This window comes from Saccostrea cucullata, unplaced genomic scaffold, assembly GCF_032062105.1.
Source record: "Saccostrea cucullata isolate Sc308-1 unplaced genomic scaffold, CSIRO_AGI_Scuc_v1 ctg1034, whole genome shotgun sequence".
NCBI lineage: Eukaryota > Metazoa > Mollusca > Bivalvia > Ostreida > Ostreidae > Saccostrea > Saccostrea cuccullata.
This window is the reverse complement of record NW_026932728.1, coordinates 239875-255536: the sequence shown is the minus strand read 5'-3', so window position 1 is coordinate 255536 and position 15662 is coordinate 239875. Positions and strand designations below refer to the sequence as shown.

At 33.8% G+C, this 15662-nt stretch overlaps 1 protein-coding gene across 1 annotated transcript; it reads left to right on the top strand.

Moving 5' to 3' along the window:
• Positions 1-4694: 4694 nt before the first annotated feature.
• Positions 4695-8318, top strand: LOC134235931 (uncharacterized). Its single transcript, XM_062718106.1, has 2 exons — positions 4695-4784; positions 5995-8318. Exons 1-2 carry the CDS (start codon positions 4742-4744, stop codon positions 8178-8180), a joined length of 2229 nt encoding a protein of 742 aa, XP_062574090.1. The 5' UTR covers positions 4695-4741; the 3' UTR covers positions 8181-8318.
• Positions 8319-15662: the final 7344 nt, after the last annotated feature.

Below are 15662 nucleotides of genomic sequence, written 5' to 3'. Positions count from 1 at the left end.
TACGAAAGTTATGCCATAAACTTATATTTTTAAGGTATAGTGGGTCATTGCTCCATAATTTTGGAAACCCAAATATGTATGTTTTTATGCCAACTTTGAGGGTTACCTTTCAAGAAAATGGAGAGAAGACCCACTCATAACGAAAAATAGTGTTAAAGTGTGAACAAAATGACTCGTTTTGTCCTCTTTCGTGTGTGTATAATATTTCATAGGCAAATAACTTCAATTTTCATGAGATTTTTGCAAGTTGTAGAGGTTTTACATAAAGTATACTCTAATGTTAGGTGAAATATTAAGGAAAATTTTGATAAAATTGAGATTTAATTTTTCACCTTCATGTTTGTCGCGCTATGGGCTTATCTCTCGTCATGTTCACCCATCTCCTTGATTATACAAAAAAAGAAGAATGTAAAAGTAGAATCACTTTTGTGAAAAGTCGCATTAAATACTAGTGCATGTATATACGTTATATATACAAAAATGGTTTGCCTACATTTTGGTTCCAACGATAAAATGTAAAAAGAGTGTAAGCCTGATCATAATATTCCAAAGAATATGTAAATTATACAACATCACTGGAAAAAAACCATGGTATTCTTTTTGTATAAAAAAGGTATTAAAGGTAAGTGGAATGTATGGAGATAACGAACAGTAGTCAACCTCAAAAGTTCATAGAACAAAATAGAAGCAGTGAAAATACAGACCTCCAAAACATCAGAGGTAGGATCGAGTGCCACGGAGGAGTGAGCGTCCCTGCCAACAATGAATTCTTTGTCATGGTCAGGAAAAACGTGATGTGTAATATGCTCACATCATACGTGGATTTTTAGTCAAATACATGTAGTAGTCTTGAGCATGCTGAATGCATCTTTGAACTGGCTTCTCTTGACCATTATTGGTCCAGAATATATCTTTGTGAATCCAAACATTAATGTGGAATAATTAACTAGTGCAACACTTGTTTCAAGGACTTTGAATATCCCAGAAGTCTCTTAATAATATAAATATCGGCAATGAATTACACGTCATTGATTCAAAAAATGAAAACAAATTGAAAGCAGATTAACCAATGAGATTATCCCTAGGAAAACAATATAAAAAGAACCCCGCCCGCTTTTTTTTTCAATCATCTGTTAGATCTATGTGACGTGATTACCATATTCTTGCCCAGACTTTTTTGGCATGTACAAACAATAATTGCTCATAATAGGTTAATTATTTGAACAAATTGATTGATAAAAAAGGAGATCTGTAATGACTTCTATTAAATGTGACATGCCCGACCGCAAAATGATTACGCAGAAAAAAATAGATAATAAAAGGCAGAGCTCGATACATCCGTTCGCTGTTTGGCAGTACATGTGAATTAATTAAAGACAACGTTTGCTGCTTGCGTAAGATGAATTCATTTTTTCGTATTTCTTGTATTAACTTTTTACCTTTGTTGATTATGATTGTATTTGGCAGTGCAAGGGGATTCCCCTGTAATACTTTTGTAAACGTTCGGCCCTTATACCAGCCCCTCCTTTAATTATCATTATCCAGTTTAAATTTTCATGAAAACATTTGTGCTTTGTGTTAACAAATGAAAGATACATTAACAATGGCTAGGACTGACGACCAAATTACTGTTCAACTGGGTAAAAATAATGGTTTTAAAAATATATTTGAATTGAGAAGAGTTGGAGGTAAAGTGACCGATAACAAAAATACAAACAATACAATACTATTTATAGGGCGTGAAACACGGACCCCCGGGAATTCCATAGGTGTGGTCAGGTGCCCAGCAGGAGAAAATATGGACAGGTCGCACCAGCCGTGAGGCCTCTGATTGAACACGTAGATGGAACATTCTCTATTTCCCTAGAACATTCCTCCTTCATAATTAGCATGGAATCACAGGAGTTCGCGTACCTATATATAAATTTTACCGAAATTTTCAGTAAATAAAAAAATAAGTAATTCATATTATTATAGGTATTACGAATTTTTTTATTCACTGAAAATTTCTGTAAAATTGGTAGGTACGCGAACTCCTGTGATTAAATCAAAGACCTAATAATGAGTGCATATATATTAAGGAAGTCAGCCAACATGAGAACTGGCCATTAATACATTATTTTTCAAACAATATTTTTGATAACCACAGACATTTCTTCATGCTGATCTATTTTTTTTAAAATCAATTCATCGTGGTGAGTACTCTGCCCTGGGTTATTTTTGATCATGCTCGGCACACGTTCTTGAGTAGCGAAATGAATGTTAAAAGAAACTTGGTATCACATTTGCTGGACCCGGCAATGTATCATTGTGTGGTTTTTATGTAGTTTAGGGATCCAGTTTTTATGAAGTTTAGGCATTCAGCTTAAATTAATGAATAATGTGAAAATTTAACTTTTCCATCGTCAACTAATATCACATTAACTTCTTTATGAAAGCTCAAAAGTCCATAATATATCATAAAATAAGAGCGGAGGAAACACAGACATGCAAATTATCAGTGAAGGGATCAGGTGCCATGGAGGAGTAAGCATCCTCTCTCGACTGGTGACACCCACAGTGTGCTCCTTGTCATGATCGGGAAATAACGGACATGTAAGTGTGCAAATAATGACTTAATAATTAGTATGAAAAACGTCAGTCAGCATTTGACTCAATGATAAATTGTATCTGCATGATGACAAGGTCATTGTATCGCCCATAGAACTTAGAAATGCTGACTTTAAACTAGCTATAGAATGCTTATATTCTTGTTTCGTCCCCTTGTTTACCAATATATAATTTACCTCGTTTAATAAATTGAATTTAAATTGTACATACGCAAAGCATACTCTTGCGTATCGAATCAACTGAGAGATGTACACCCCATATGCAGGTGATGAAGGTATATTGCTGCATACGTAAGGGAAGTTGACGATTGAAAAGGTAAAGGCATCATGTTTGTGATAAAGCTTGGGTGTAAGATTACTATTAACGTCTTTTTTCAAGTAAAATATCCAAATATGAAACAGATATGTCAGACTCTTTGGTATCTTTTATCTCAAGGTCACCTGGATATAACACATTGTATCGACATAAGAATGATTATAATCAGAATTGTTATTGTACAATAAGTCATCGATATCTGTAAATGTCGATTTGCAGGCCACAGCAAGTTTGTTTTCTTTTTACGTATAAGAATTTGGACAAATTCTGTTTCATATGAAGACAAAATAGGTCTGAAAATAACTGGACGCAATTGGTAACAATGGAAATTCCAATAGATTGCTGAAAGACCTGGTCTTCAAAAACCACAGACATGTAGATAGTGTCAACCAGAAACTCAAGCATCTTTTTGATATCAATATTCAGAGTACTTGTGTGTACACTCAGAATGATTTCTAAAAATAATTTTGTAAATGACCAATGACATGGTACTAGTAAGTAAATCTAAGAGTTCCATTTTATTAAAAAGAAGCTGTCAATGATGTCAGAAAGCCTAGACATTAATTTATCGTGGGGAATGATTGTGTATAAAGTTAAAAGTAGTAAGTTTTTAAGCTGTTGATTTTGGTAATGTCTTGACAATGTGATTTCAAATCTTCCAAAAGTTCTTGGAATGTTTAACTATTCCATAAAACATGGAGATTACGAACAGTTATCTGATTTACATCACTTTTCGAATATGTTGTTGCACAGTACTCTTGAAGTTTCTCCTTCACTTCTGTTAATATCTTAGTGAGGAGTAAAGAAATAGGCTTGGTTGAACATTTATTGGAACCCGCTATGTTTCTTTGTTTTAAGTGTTTTTATAAAGTTTAGGAATCCAATATAGATATTGTAGTTCAAATTTATTTTGTTTGTTTGGAATATTAAAAATGACATAATTTGAAGAATTTCTTCCCTAGAAAATGAACTATGAGTATTAGTTGGATTACCGCCAGTAGAATCAAATCCAAGTTTCTTTAAAATACTGTGTATATAATGAGCCTTACAAACGAAGAAAATATTGACTGTTTTATATTATCAAATAAAAAATTCATATCTTACATTTAATTCTACATGCATGATCATGTTCTATTTAATGGCAAATAAGTTGCTGATACAATGGAATAAAAATATCTTTATGGCAAATGTAACGTTTTGTTAATTCTTTGTTCGATATTGCCACCTTTTTTGAAAATTTGTAAAGTTGAATGTTAACTACATGACTTCCTTCATACAAATTAGGTCATTATTTCCATACCTAATCGTCTACCAATAAGAATCAGAAGTTACATTCGCTCACCAACCTATTTTAAACAGTATCATAATTATGAACAAAGTCATAGTTATAAGGCTAGCTTTATATCATACAGTATATAGTGTTATTTTTTTTACGTAATTCATCATATCCTTGTGAATGGTGTCTGCCCATAAAAGTAAAATGGTATATTGCAAAGATGTACAATCGATCTTTTAAAATTGGATGATTATTCACTGAGGTAAAACAATTCCTAATTGTGGCTTAGCGTAGAAAATGTTTTCTCAAAGACCCCAAAATATCACACTAACGCAAATCTATAAGCCCTTGTGAAATTTCGGCAATCCATTATATTACTAACTAGTATGGAGTATGCAAATTAATCGACATTAAATCATTATTAAAAACAAGAGTGTTGTATCTAATTAGGATTTAATTTATGACATATCGGGGACAGGTTGACTGGCATAAATATTGAATTTTGATTGAAGCTCGATCAGAGGAGTGAAACTAGTCAGAATGATGTGGAAGCGATGGATTGTTGTCTTTCTGTGTATACAATGTAAGTTATCAGCACCTTAGATTTAATTTCTTTTATAAGGAATATCACTAAACATATAGATACATGTAATATAGCTTACTGAAGTTAACTTTAATTAACTATCATATGAACTTTTATATTTGATTGAACATAAAGATATAGTTACTTAGAATTTTTTTGAAATTTTAATATTTAGAAATATTTATCTAGTACCAAAAGGGAAAAATTCTGAAGAACTTAACATCAAACTATAGAAACCTATCGAACATAAAAACTAAAAAAGGAGTAAGCATTAATAAGTAATCATTTGAAAAACTAACAAACATTATATTATAATTTTAATAATGACAAAGTACTAATTTCAGGTGCTTGTAATTTAAATATATTTTGACAAAAAATATTAACTTAAACGAAAATTAAAAAAAAACGTACTGAAAAGCTTTATTTTAGAACATGAATGTAAATAAATGAAGTGTCTCGTATTCGTAGTGATTTGTTTTCTTATCAATATCCCCTTCAAATTATTGAGTTAAAAAATCTTTTTAGGAGTTTAAAGATAAAGAAAAAGGGTAAAATTGACCCCTTTTAATGTTCCCTTGAGATAGCTTGCTTTTAGTGCGTTTTCAGTTCTTTGTATGAAGTGACACATTTTTTTTATGGAGACATCCTCACGATACAAGAGACATGAGTATAATACATTGTAATTAACTAGTATGGCATTTTTATCATAATTTCAAAAAGATAAGTTGAACATTCAATCTGTTTCCTAGAACGAAAAAATATGAATTCATTATCTGCTGCAAAAATAGATCTTATAAAAGAGATCTATATGTTTTCAAAATTCCTTTAATTTTTTAATTTATTTCTGGTTAACTGAAAATGGAATTTGGCGAAAGATTGTCTTTTTTCTATATCTTTTGATAGAACTGGAAATGCAAAGTGGGTGATAATATACTGCACGAATTGCTTTGAGGTGTGATTGAAAATAAAATATTTTCTGAAACTTCAAGTTCAATAATCACGTGAAAACAATTTCCAAATATGCTATTGGAATACCCAAAATAGACTTATTCTTTATTCCCCTAGATTTTCTCAGCAACACAAAAATTATTTACTCACAGAGCACATAAATTTTACCACATTTTCATCTTTTCCCAAATAGCTTGCTCTTCGTCTTTCAGGAACTGTTCTTCTAAGGAAAAAATAATGAATATGTGTTTTTCAAATACAGGTGTTTCAGCACAGACAGCAGACCCAATGGGGGGCATCGATTTAGATTCCTTACTAGCAGAAATTAACGGTTTCTCCCCTGGTACACAAGGTGCCTCAGGCCAGACCGTCCCAGGAAATTTAGGATCCGCCGTAGCAGACATTCCTGGATCAACAGGAACAGGTACCTTAGATCATGTAGATTTGGAACGAGCCATCTCTTCGCAAACCGGAGGTTCCACAAGTGCTCTAGATCTAGAAGGTGCCATTAATGACATCACTAAAGAGCTACAACAGAACCTAGCAGCTAATCCGGGTCTGCAGGGACTTATTGGGGGAGGTAGCGGAGATTTCAGTAACATAGACGCCCTCCTGAATTCATTCGGAAGTGAGACTGTTACTTCCGGCGGAAATACCATTGAAGGCCTACCAACAGATGCCAGTCCTTCTTTCGGTTCGTCTGATTTGTTTGGATCTTCTGCAGGAAATATTGCTGATATCCCATCATTCCCTTCGAAATCAGTTGGCGTAGCGTCCAACAGTGGTGGCCGAAAATCTGTCTCTTCGAAATCTGTGACTAAAACACCGAAGAGAAATGCTCAGCAGAGTGTTCCAGAACTTTCTCTTCCTAACTTAAATGATTTATCTTTTGATCCTTCCCCAGAGACACCCCTTAAAGAAATCACTAAACCACAACGTGACCCCTTAAGAACACAAGCAGTAAACCAACAACAGATATTATCACAAACCATGGGGACCTTGCCTTCTACATTAACAGAGGACCCCGTATTTTCACAATTCAGCAATGCCGCCTTCGCTCGTAATGTGCCACCCGTCGCCACGCAGCTGCAGGAGCTCAACAGCGGTCCAGATAATACAAACTTATTTTCACTTCCTGACACACGTGGCACAGGACGAACTACTTTTGGTCAAAATTTTCAACCGAATGTTGCCAAATTGCAAGATCTCAGTAACAGATTTGCTTCATCTGCCACACCAAGACAACAGTCACCAGGGCTCCAGAATACTAAGCTAGAAGGCCTGTCAGCTTCGGAGCTGCGGCGCGCACTTTCTGAGGTAAATAAAGAAATTGACAGACTATCTGTACCCTTGCAGAACAAAAGACAAACATCTGGGAGAGAAAATGTCAATGACCAGACAGCTGATATAAATCCTAGACGTAGGGGTTCTACTTCTCCAATCGGATTTCAACCAAATTTTAATGCCGGGCTTCCTGGAACAACAGGTTTTGAATCTGCATCAACTTTAGGTTCTTCTTTAGCAAATGCATTTGAGCTATCACAATCAGAAAATCCCTCGGCGGGTTCTATCCCAAGTATCGTGGGGACAGCAACAGCTCCTTCTGAATCCGTTGGTTCAGCCGGACCCGAATCAGAGCAGTTCGTGACCGCCGCTCGTCCTCAGATAAATCCTCTTAACGCCCTTCAAAACGTCGGAGGGGGAGCAATACCATTTGGGGCGCCATCCTTTGGATTCTCACCCAATATTGGAAATCCATTTGTGGGTCTTCCTCCAAGAGGCGGAGTTTTACCTGGTCAGATTGCTCCTAATCTCTTACAGAATCAAGTGCTGCCAGGAATTGGTCAACCAATTCGACAGCCAGATTTTACCAATACAAATCGTTTGGAAAGAGGACCCATTCCAGGGGAGAATAGAGAGCTGCGGTCAAGCCTGCCTAACCTTATCTTTGAACCACCCAATAATGGATCTCCAAATAGAGGCAGATTCGAACCTCCCAACCGTGGATCACCGGACAGAAACAGATTCAGTGAGAGTGTTAGATCAAATGACAACCGAGGACAAATAATTCGCGGCGGTCGAGAGGAAAATTTTCGTAATACACCCCAAAGAAGCACTAGAGACAGGTCCCCAGATAGAAGGATGAGGGGGAATAGGCCCCAAGACAGGGATGTCAACAGTATACTGAGCTCTATCAGACGACAAAGATCACGTGACTCAAATTTGATAAGGAGACCTCCAAGTAATCGTGGAAGGGTTTCGTTCCCTGGTTTTTCGGATAGAGAAGCAAGAGTACGTCAAAATAGCAGGTCAATACGACAACGCCGACCTCTTGTGCCAGAACGAGGCAGATTTTTCAGTGACAGGCACAGGTCTTTTTCAAGACCCAGAGAAAGCCATCGGATTTCCCGGCATTTCCGGGGCTTCCGTCCCAGTTTTATTCTGTAGAAATATAGTTTCTACTAAAAACAATCAAATAGGGTGTGTGTGAGTGAAAATGGGGAGTTTTTTAACGATGTGTTTATTTTTATATGAGTTTTTCAAAAATATATATATTTATTCTAAGAATAAATGTTCTTTATTTAATTCATATTTGAGAATTACTACTCATCTCAGGCAGAACTAGCAGCAAGAATTGCAAAAATAATTATAAAAGAGTGATTTTAAAAAAGCAAAAATTTTCTAGTTTGAAAATCAAAGGTGTATATGTTTAGACAAAATGGTTCTTTGTTCTTTTATAGAATTTAAACACAATGAAAAGCACCAGCAACAAATCCTATGTGTCCAAGTTTGAAATGATCAATCAACTTTATATGGCAGGATAATTAAACTAGAGACTTGTGATGTAAATCAATCAATTGATCGATGACGACTTTGATCGATCATAATATATTTCCATACCTAATTTTCATGAAAGGGGTCTTATGCACATCATAATGATAGTGCCAATTGCATAAATACCGCAGGATCCTGAACCGCCCAATTGATTAATTATCATAGTTTTTACAAATCCACAGTGTTTTTTAATATTCTAGACTTAACTTCCTTCATTCAAATTGTTATTAAATTAAGGAGTAATTTAAAAAAATAATTTTGAACTTCTATTTATTGATTTAAAGACACTGATACTATTTGAAAGCCAAATGACCTAATACAACTTAAATATTGAAACATAATTGTTTTAAATATGATCATTAGTCGGATTTTTACTGACTTTTCCCATATAAATTCTTAAGTCCTTAAATATTTTTTTAGTTCAAGTATTTTTCTGTTTACCCGAAAAGAGCTGGCGTGCTCTGTGAACAGGAAATGCTTACTCGTCCAAAACATCTAATCCCAACTCTTATGATTTAGAGATTTGTGTTCTCTCTGCTCCCAAAATGTAATAATATCGTTGTGATGGATTTTTGAGCTTGATTTCTGTTTCTCCCTCATATTCCCATGCCAGAGGTTTCATTGTTTTTTAATGCTGTAAGATGTATACCAAGAAAGACAATTAGAGAAAAACACGGTGGAGTAGATCAATTCTGTAAAATAAAATATTAAGAGCCATTCTCTGTAACGACTTGAAATTTTATATAGGAGCTGTGGCACGCATAGTCTCAGAATTTCTCCAAACTCTCTATGATAAAAGTCATTGATACCCTAAACTGAAATCAGGCAAGAATTGGTTGCTATGTTTTATAGTTACCATGGCAACATGTCTTAAAGTTCGAAAAATGGCATTTTTTAACATGTTTAGAGCCCCACAGTTAACATTTGCGGCAAAGCAAACAATTGGTAATGACTGTTTCAAAAAGTTGAAGGTCAGATGTCTGAAATGCATGATAAACATTTTTGGTAAATCAACTATTTCATACGTTACTATGGTAACAAAGTATTCAAAAGTAACAAAAATATTCATTGAATTTTAAAAAGTAATACAGGTAAAACTAAAAAGCAATTATAGGATGAAATGTGACCAAATAATAGATAAAAGAGCCTTGAATCATATACCATGAACAAAATATGATATTTCATTTTGGTTGGCAATGGTTGCCAAGGTTTTTATACCACAGAGAGCCTTCAAAGTAACATTCTGTATGTTGAAATCTGATCCTATCTTTTAAAAAAAGCACATTTACTCATAAATTATGATCAATTTTTAAAGATGTTGGTGTGCTCCTAGTTTTCCCATTTGAAAAAATTCAGATTAGATTCTTTAAATAGAGCGTTGCTATGGAAATAAACAGAAAATATATGCTTCAAAAACTGAAAAATATTTTCTTTCCTTGGATACGTACCCTTTAATGTAGATTCCCAAAACTTTTATGATTGATATTTATTAACAGCTATCCTGACTTTTAATTTTGACCATCATCCAATCTCTAAGTGGATGCAAGAAGTTGGCACACAGGGTTTAATATTGATATAAAGTTCACAAAATCGAACATTTTCCCTTCTTGGTAACCATAGCAACAGTGTTGTTTTCTTCATCGGTTGTTATCAATATATGATATTCAACTTCAGTTCTAACAGATAAGTACTATTCAAGCTGAGTCCTTTCATTTGTTTTTTGATTATATGGCAATTTAATTCTTAATGCAACGGAAAATAATTCACTTTTAAGCACTGGTACTTTGTTTCCATGGTAACACTGCAAAGAAGCAATTATACCCAATTTATTCTTATGGTTTTGGTGTTGCAAGGTCCTAAGGATGCATATTTGCCAGTTTTGAATTTTCATGTTTTTCCTCGAGACAGTTGCATTAACCCAATCTTAGTTACTGGTTTTGCATGGTTACACTGTGTTACCATGGCAACCATAAAAGTTATTTATAGAATAATATTGCTTATACTTATATACTTAAGGTCAAACATTTTCATTGTTTTTCTTAAGTTGTTGATTGAGTTTGAGCATGTAATACCTACCATTAGTGAAAACGGAGTGTTTTTCAGCATATTTCAGCATTTTAAATGTATTCCAAATGCACCCTTGGTTACCACTTACTTAGACATATATTCTAAACAGTTACTTTACAGTATAAGTGACATCAAGGTGTCTTGTTTTTGTGAGAATGGTTTGTTTGCTTTTTCTAGTTTTTATTAAGCCTTGGTTAAGATTTAAAGTGGCTGAAAATCTAGATTTTTCAAACTTTTTCGGCTGTTGCCATAGCAACCGAGACTCATAGCAACGGAATTTTGTTTGATATTTGTTTCTGGTGTCAAGTACTAAGCATGGGTGAAGTTTCATCAAAATCGGTGATCATGCGTGGCAGAAGTTTAAGTGGTTACAGAGAGTGGCTATTAAATAATGAGCATACGAATCATATACAGAAGTGACAGAAAATTGCATTTTCAGCGAGAGATTATATAAAATGAAATATATGGAGATGAGAAACAGTAATCAAGCTCAAAAGTCCGTTAAACAATACAAAATAGGAGCAAAGCAAATATGAATCTCCAAAACATCAGAGGTGGGATCAAATGCCATGGAGAGAAAACGGTATAACGACGAAAAGTGACCCCCGTAGAATATTGACTGGGGGGTCATTTTTCTACGTAGAAAAATGACCCTGGGTCAAAATTCTATGTCAAGTAGGGTCATTTCTCGACTGTAGAAAAACATTCCAGACCAGTAATTCTACGACTTCTCACACATTGAAAAATGACCCCCATATAAATTTGACCCCCTACTTTTTTATTCAATAAAACCTTATATATGTGTCTCCTGATATTTTTTATACTTTCAAATGCAAGTAGGGGGATATTTTTATGTACTTTAATCCTTTCCAACATATATTTGATTTTATATCTTAATAGTAGCTTCATAATCAATGTATCTGGTATGGATTTATTTTTGACTTGCAGAATCCCATTGAACATTTATTCATCGAGGAGCAAAAAATTATGATTATATTTTTGGGTGTTTTCTTATCAAACAAACTTAAGGTTTTCTTCCGAAAATGGCATGATATGTTTCTGATAACTATAAACTTTCAAAATTGTTACAAATCCAAAAACATAGCATAGAAGCAAGAAAAGCAACGTTATTTAACTATATAAATTCAATTTCCATAGCTCTTACCTTTAAATATACATGTACATATATATGAAAGAACGATATGGAGATAGCGAACAGTATTCAATATCAAAATCCACAAAACAATAAAAAAAAATAGGAGCAGAGCAAACACGGACCTCCGAAACATCAGAGGTGGGATCAGATACCATGGAGGAGTGAGCATCCCCTACTGACCGGTCATACCCGTCATGTGCTCATTGTCATGATCAGGAAATAACGGAAAAATCTGGCGTCATTTCAATGGAAAAATAATGGACTAACAATCAGCACGAAAAACGTAAGTCAGCATTTGACTTAATGGTAAATTGTATTTGTTGACAAGGTCATTGTATCGACCATAGAACTTCCGAAATAATGAATTTAAACGAGACTGCTGATATTCTTGTTTCATCAACTTGCTTGTCAATAATTTACATCGTTTTAGAAATTGTTCATACGTAGAGCATGCTCTTGCATATCGAATCAACTGAGATATATACACTCCGTATGCAGGTGGCGAAGGTATATTGCTGCATAAGTAATGGAAGTTTACGACAGAAAAGTTATAAAAAAAATTTGACGATAGAAAAGTTAAAGCCACACGTTTGTCATATAGCTTGGTTGTTAGATTAGCATTAACGCCTTTTTCAAGTAAAATATCGAAGTATTAAACAGGTGTGTCAGATTCTGCGGTATCTTTTATCTCAAGCTCTCCAGGATACATTGTATCGACGTAGGAATGGAAATTACCATTGTTAATTGACAATGCATCGTCGATATATCTAAATGTTGAGTTGAAGGCCACAGCAAGTGTTTTCTTTTTACGCACAAGATTTTGCACAAATTCTGCTTCAAATGAATACAATCATAGGTCTTCTAATAACTCAGCGCAATTGGTACCCATGGGAATTCCAATAGAGTTTGGGAAGACCTGGTCTCCAAAAACTACAAAGATATTTTCAATCAGAAACTCAGGCATCTTTTTGATGTCAACTTCAGAGTACTTGTGTGTGCAATCAGAGTGTGTTTTAATAATATGATTTTTGCAAATGACCAATGACCAAGTAAGTAAATTTACGAGTTCCATTATTATTGAAAAGCAGCTGTCAATGATATAAAAAAGTCTGGACTTTTATTTATCGTGGGGAATGCTTGTGTATAAAGTTGAAAAGTTGTAAGTTTTTAAGCTGTTGATTTTTGTAAATTTTTTGTGATTTCAAATTGTCCAAAAGTTCTTTGGAATTTTGCACAGTACTCTTGAAGATTTTTATTCACTTCTGTCAATATCTTAGTGAGGAGTAACGAAAGAGGCTTGGTTGAACATATACTGGATCGCGGAATGTATCTTTGTTTGTAAGGATTCTGATGAAGTTTCGGAATCCAATACATATATATATATATATAATATAACATAAATATAAATATAATACATATAGGAAGTTCAAATTCATTTTGGGTCTAAGGAGGAATTTAAAGAATTTCTTTTTTAGGAAGGGAAGTATAAGTAGGATTATCACTTGTAGAATTAAATTCAAGTTCAAAATACAATTTATATAATGAGCCTTACAATCGAAGACACTGCTTTGCTGGTAGGGACCAGTACGTACTGATCATGTATTCTATCTAATTCATTTTTCACTTCTGGATTATTGAACAGAAGGATAGATGGTTTTTATATTGCGCCTCACTCTTTTAATACGTGACTTTAACGTAGATCTGATACATTTAATTCATTCTGACAAAGTGTCAACGTCTTCTTTTTCATGTCTGGCCCATCTTCTGGCATAATTTCAAGAGATTCCATAATATATATGAAATTCCGACGCCAGTTGAAGGGTCGGGGTAATGTATTCTGCTTTTAAATACCCGGTACATTCTTTTAACTACCTTCTATGAAATACTATACTTTTTCCTGTATATACAGGAAATACCATACACATCGAGATCGTTCTTATAATGATATCAAAAATTCCTCTAAAACTGGCAAAAATTTACATCTGAGTGAATAATAGTTCAACCTTCAGAGATATATATAAATTCAATAAAAAACTTCCCTTTCATACACTTTTCAGCCCACAGACACCTGAGCAATGGTTGCCGTTACACCTCTTTCTTCTGAGATTTTATAGACATTACCTTTGCAAATTAATGAACTCTTAGTCTATCATGCCATTTCTTCGATATCAAGTCATAGCACATACCGTCCAAAAGTTAATGCCAAAGTAAAAGTGTGGACTTTTTTTAGTAAAAGAGTAGAATTCCAAGGTCAATGTCAAAAGGTATAAGTATAACATGTTAAGTAACAACTTTTTCATCATCCAACATTTGTTTTTTTTTTTCTATTGGTAAAAAAAACTCCTAAAATCATCATTTGTAAGTACCTGTAGAACGGGGAAAACGATACTACATGTGCCAATTTTTAAAAAGACGAGAACTTCTTTTTGTTAGTTAATCATGTTTTATGCTAAAACCCCCTTTTTGTTAAGGTTTTGTTGACACTAGCAAACGAAAAAAGACATTTTACAGGTTTTGAGCTAACCACTTTTTTGTTTCTCTTATATAATAGGTAAGAGGCAATTAAAATTTCGTACTTATTTTTACAAATTAAATCATCCCTATTTTTATGAGAAGTTTAAAACTTCATTCATAGAAGATCTAATTTTCTAAGCTAGCACCTTTTTTCGCGCCAATTTTAAAAGTAAGGATCAAAAACGTTAAACTTTTGAAAATTAAAACTCTATTTTGCTTTTTGCAAATTATTTATCAAGGGTAAAATCAAACAGATAATTATAATTAATTTATTATGGAATGTTTTTTCTAACACCAGATAGAAAATAATCTTTTTAAAGATTAAAATGACAACTTTGGAAACTTACTGTATAAAATGTAATAAACGTTTAGACTATAAATGCGCGTATCTTTGCTCTAATAGCCTTCAGTTATAACATTTTAATATTGTTTTCCTTTAATGGGGATAAAACCGTTTGTATTATTAATGTAAGGTATTGTATTGCTTTGAATTCGTTATTTAAACTTAAAAGCTTTCAGAAATAACACTTCAAAGCATAAGGCAGCTTGATATTACCCGTATCCATTCGCCTAACAAGAATATTCCTACCAAAACAAGTGTTTTTGCATCAAAATATGACAAGGGGTCATTATTCTACGGGATCATTTTTCTACAATGCACACGGAGAAAAACGACCCCAAGGCCATAATTTCTACAGAAAAGGGGGTCACTTTTCTACGTAGAATATTGACCATGGGGTTAAATTTCTACGTAGAAAAAAGACCCCCGGTCAATATTCTACGGGGGTCACTTTCCGTTGTTACAACGGCCCTATGCGGATGAAATTGCAGCTAAAAATGCATAACCATTAAGATAAAGAACGTAACATATAAATTTTCAGCGCAAACATTGCATTCAAGTTATTTCGTATTGATAATGGATTTTTGAGCTTGAAAGCTGGTCATTATCGCCATATATTTCATTTACAGATAAAATGTCAGGTTTTTCTTACATGACCTATCAAAATGAAGAATATGTAATTCATCATCAGAACGATATATTTTTACTCTAAAAGCAAAAATATTTTTGTTAAAATTATCAACGAAATAAAATATCCGATGAAATTTTCATATGCCTATATATATTGAATGGAATTACCTTCAAATCAACAGTCGCGGGTCAAGAATTTTTTTTTCCAGGGGGGGGGGGGATTGGTCCACCCCAGTCCAAAGAAAAAATCCAACCCAGAAATTTCCTGACAAGCCAAAAGAAAAAAGAAAAGAAAAAAAAAACGGAAACTCGCCAAAACAGTCTCCTGACCCCCCTCCCTCCCGACCTCCCTCTAGATCAGCACATGAATCAAGAAAAGTTAATATCT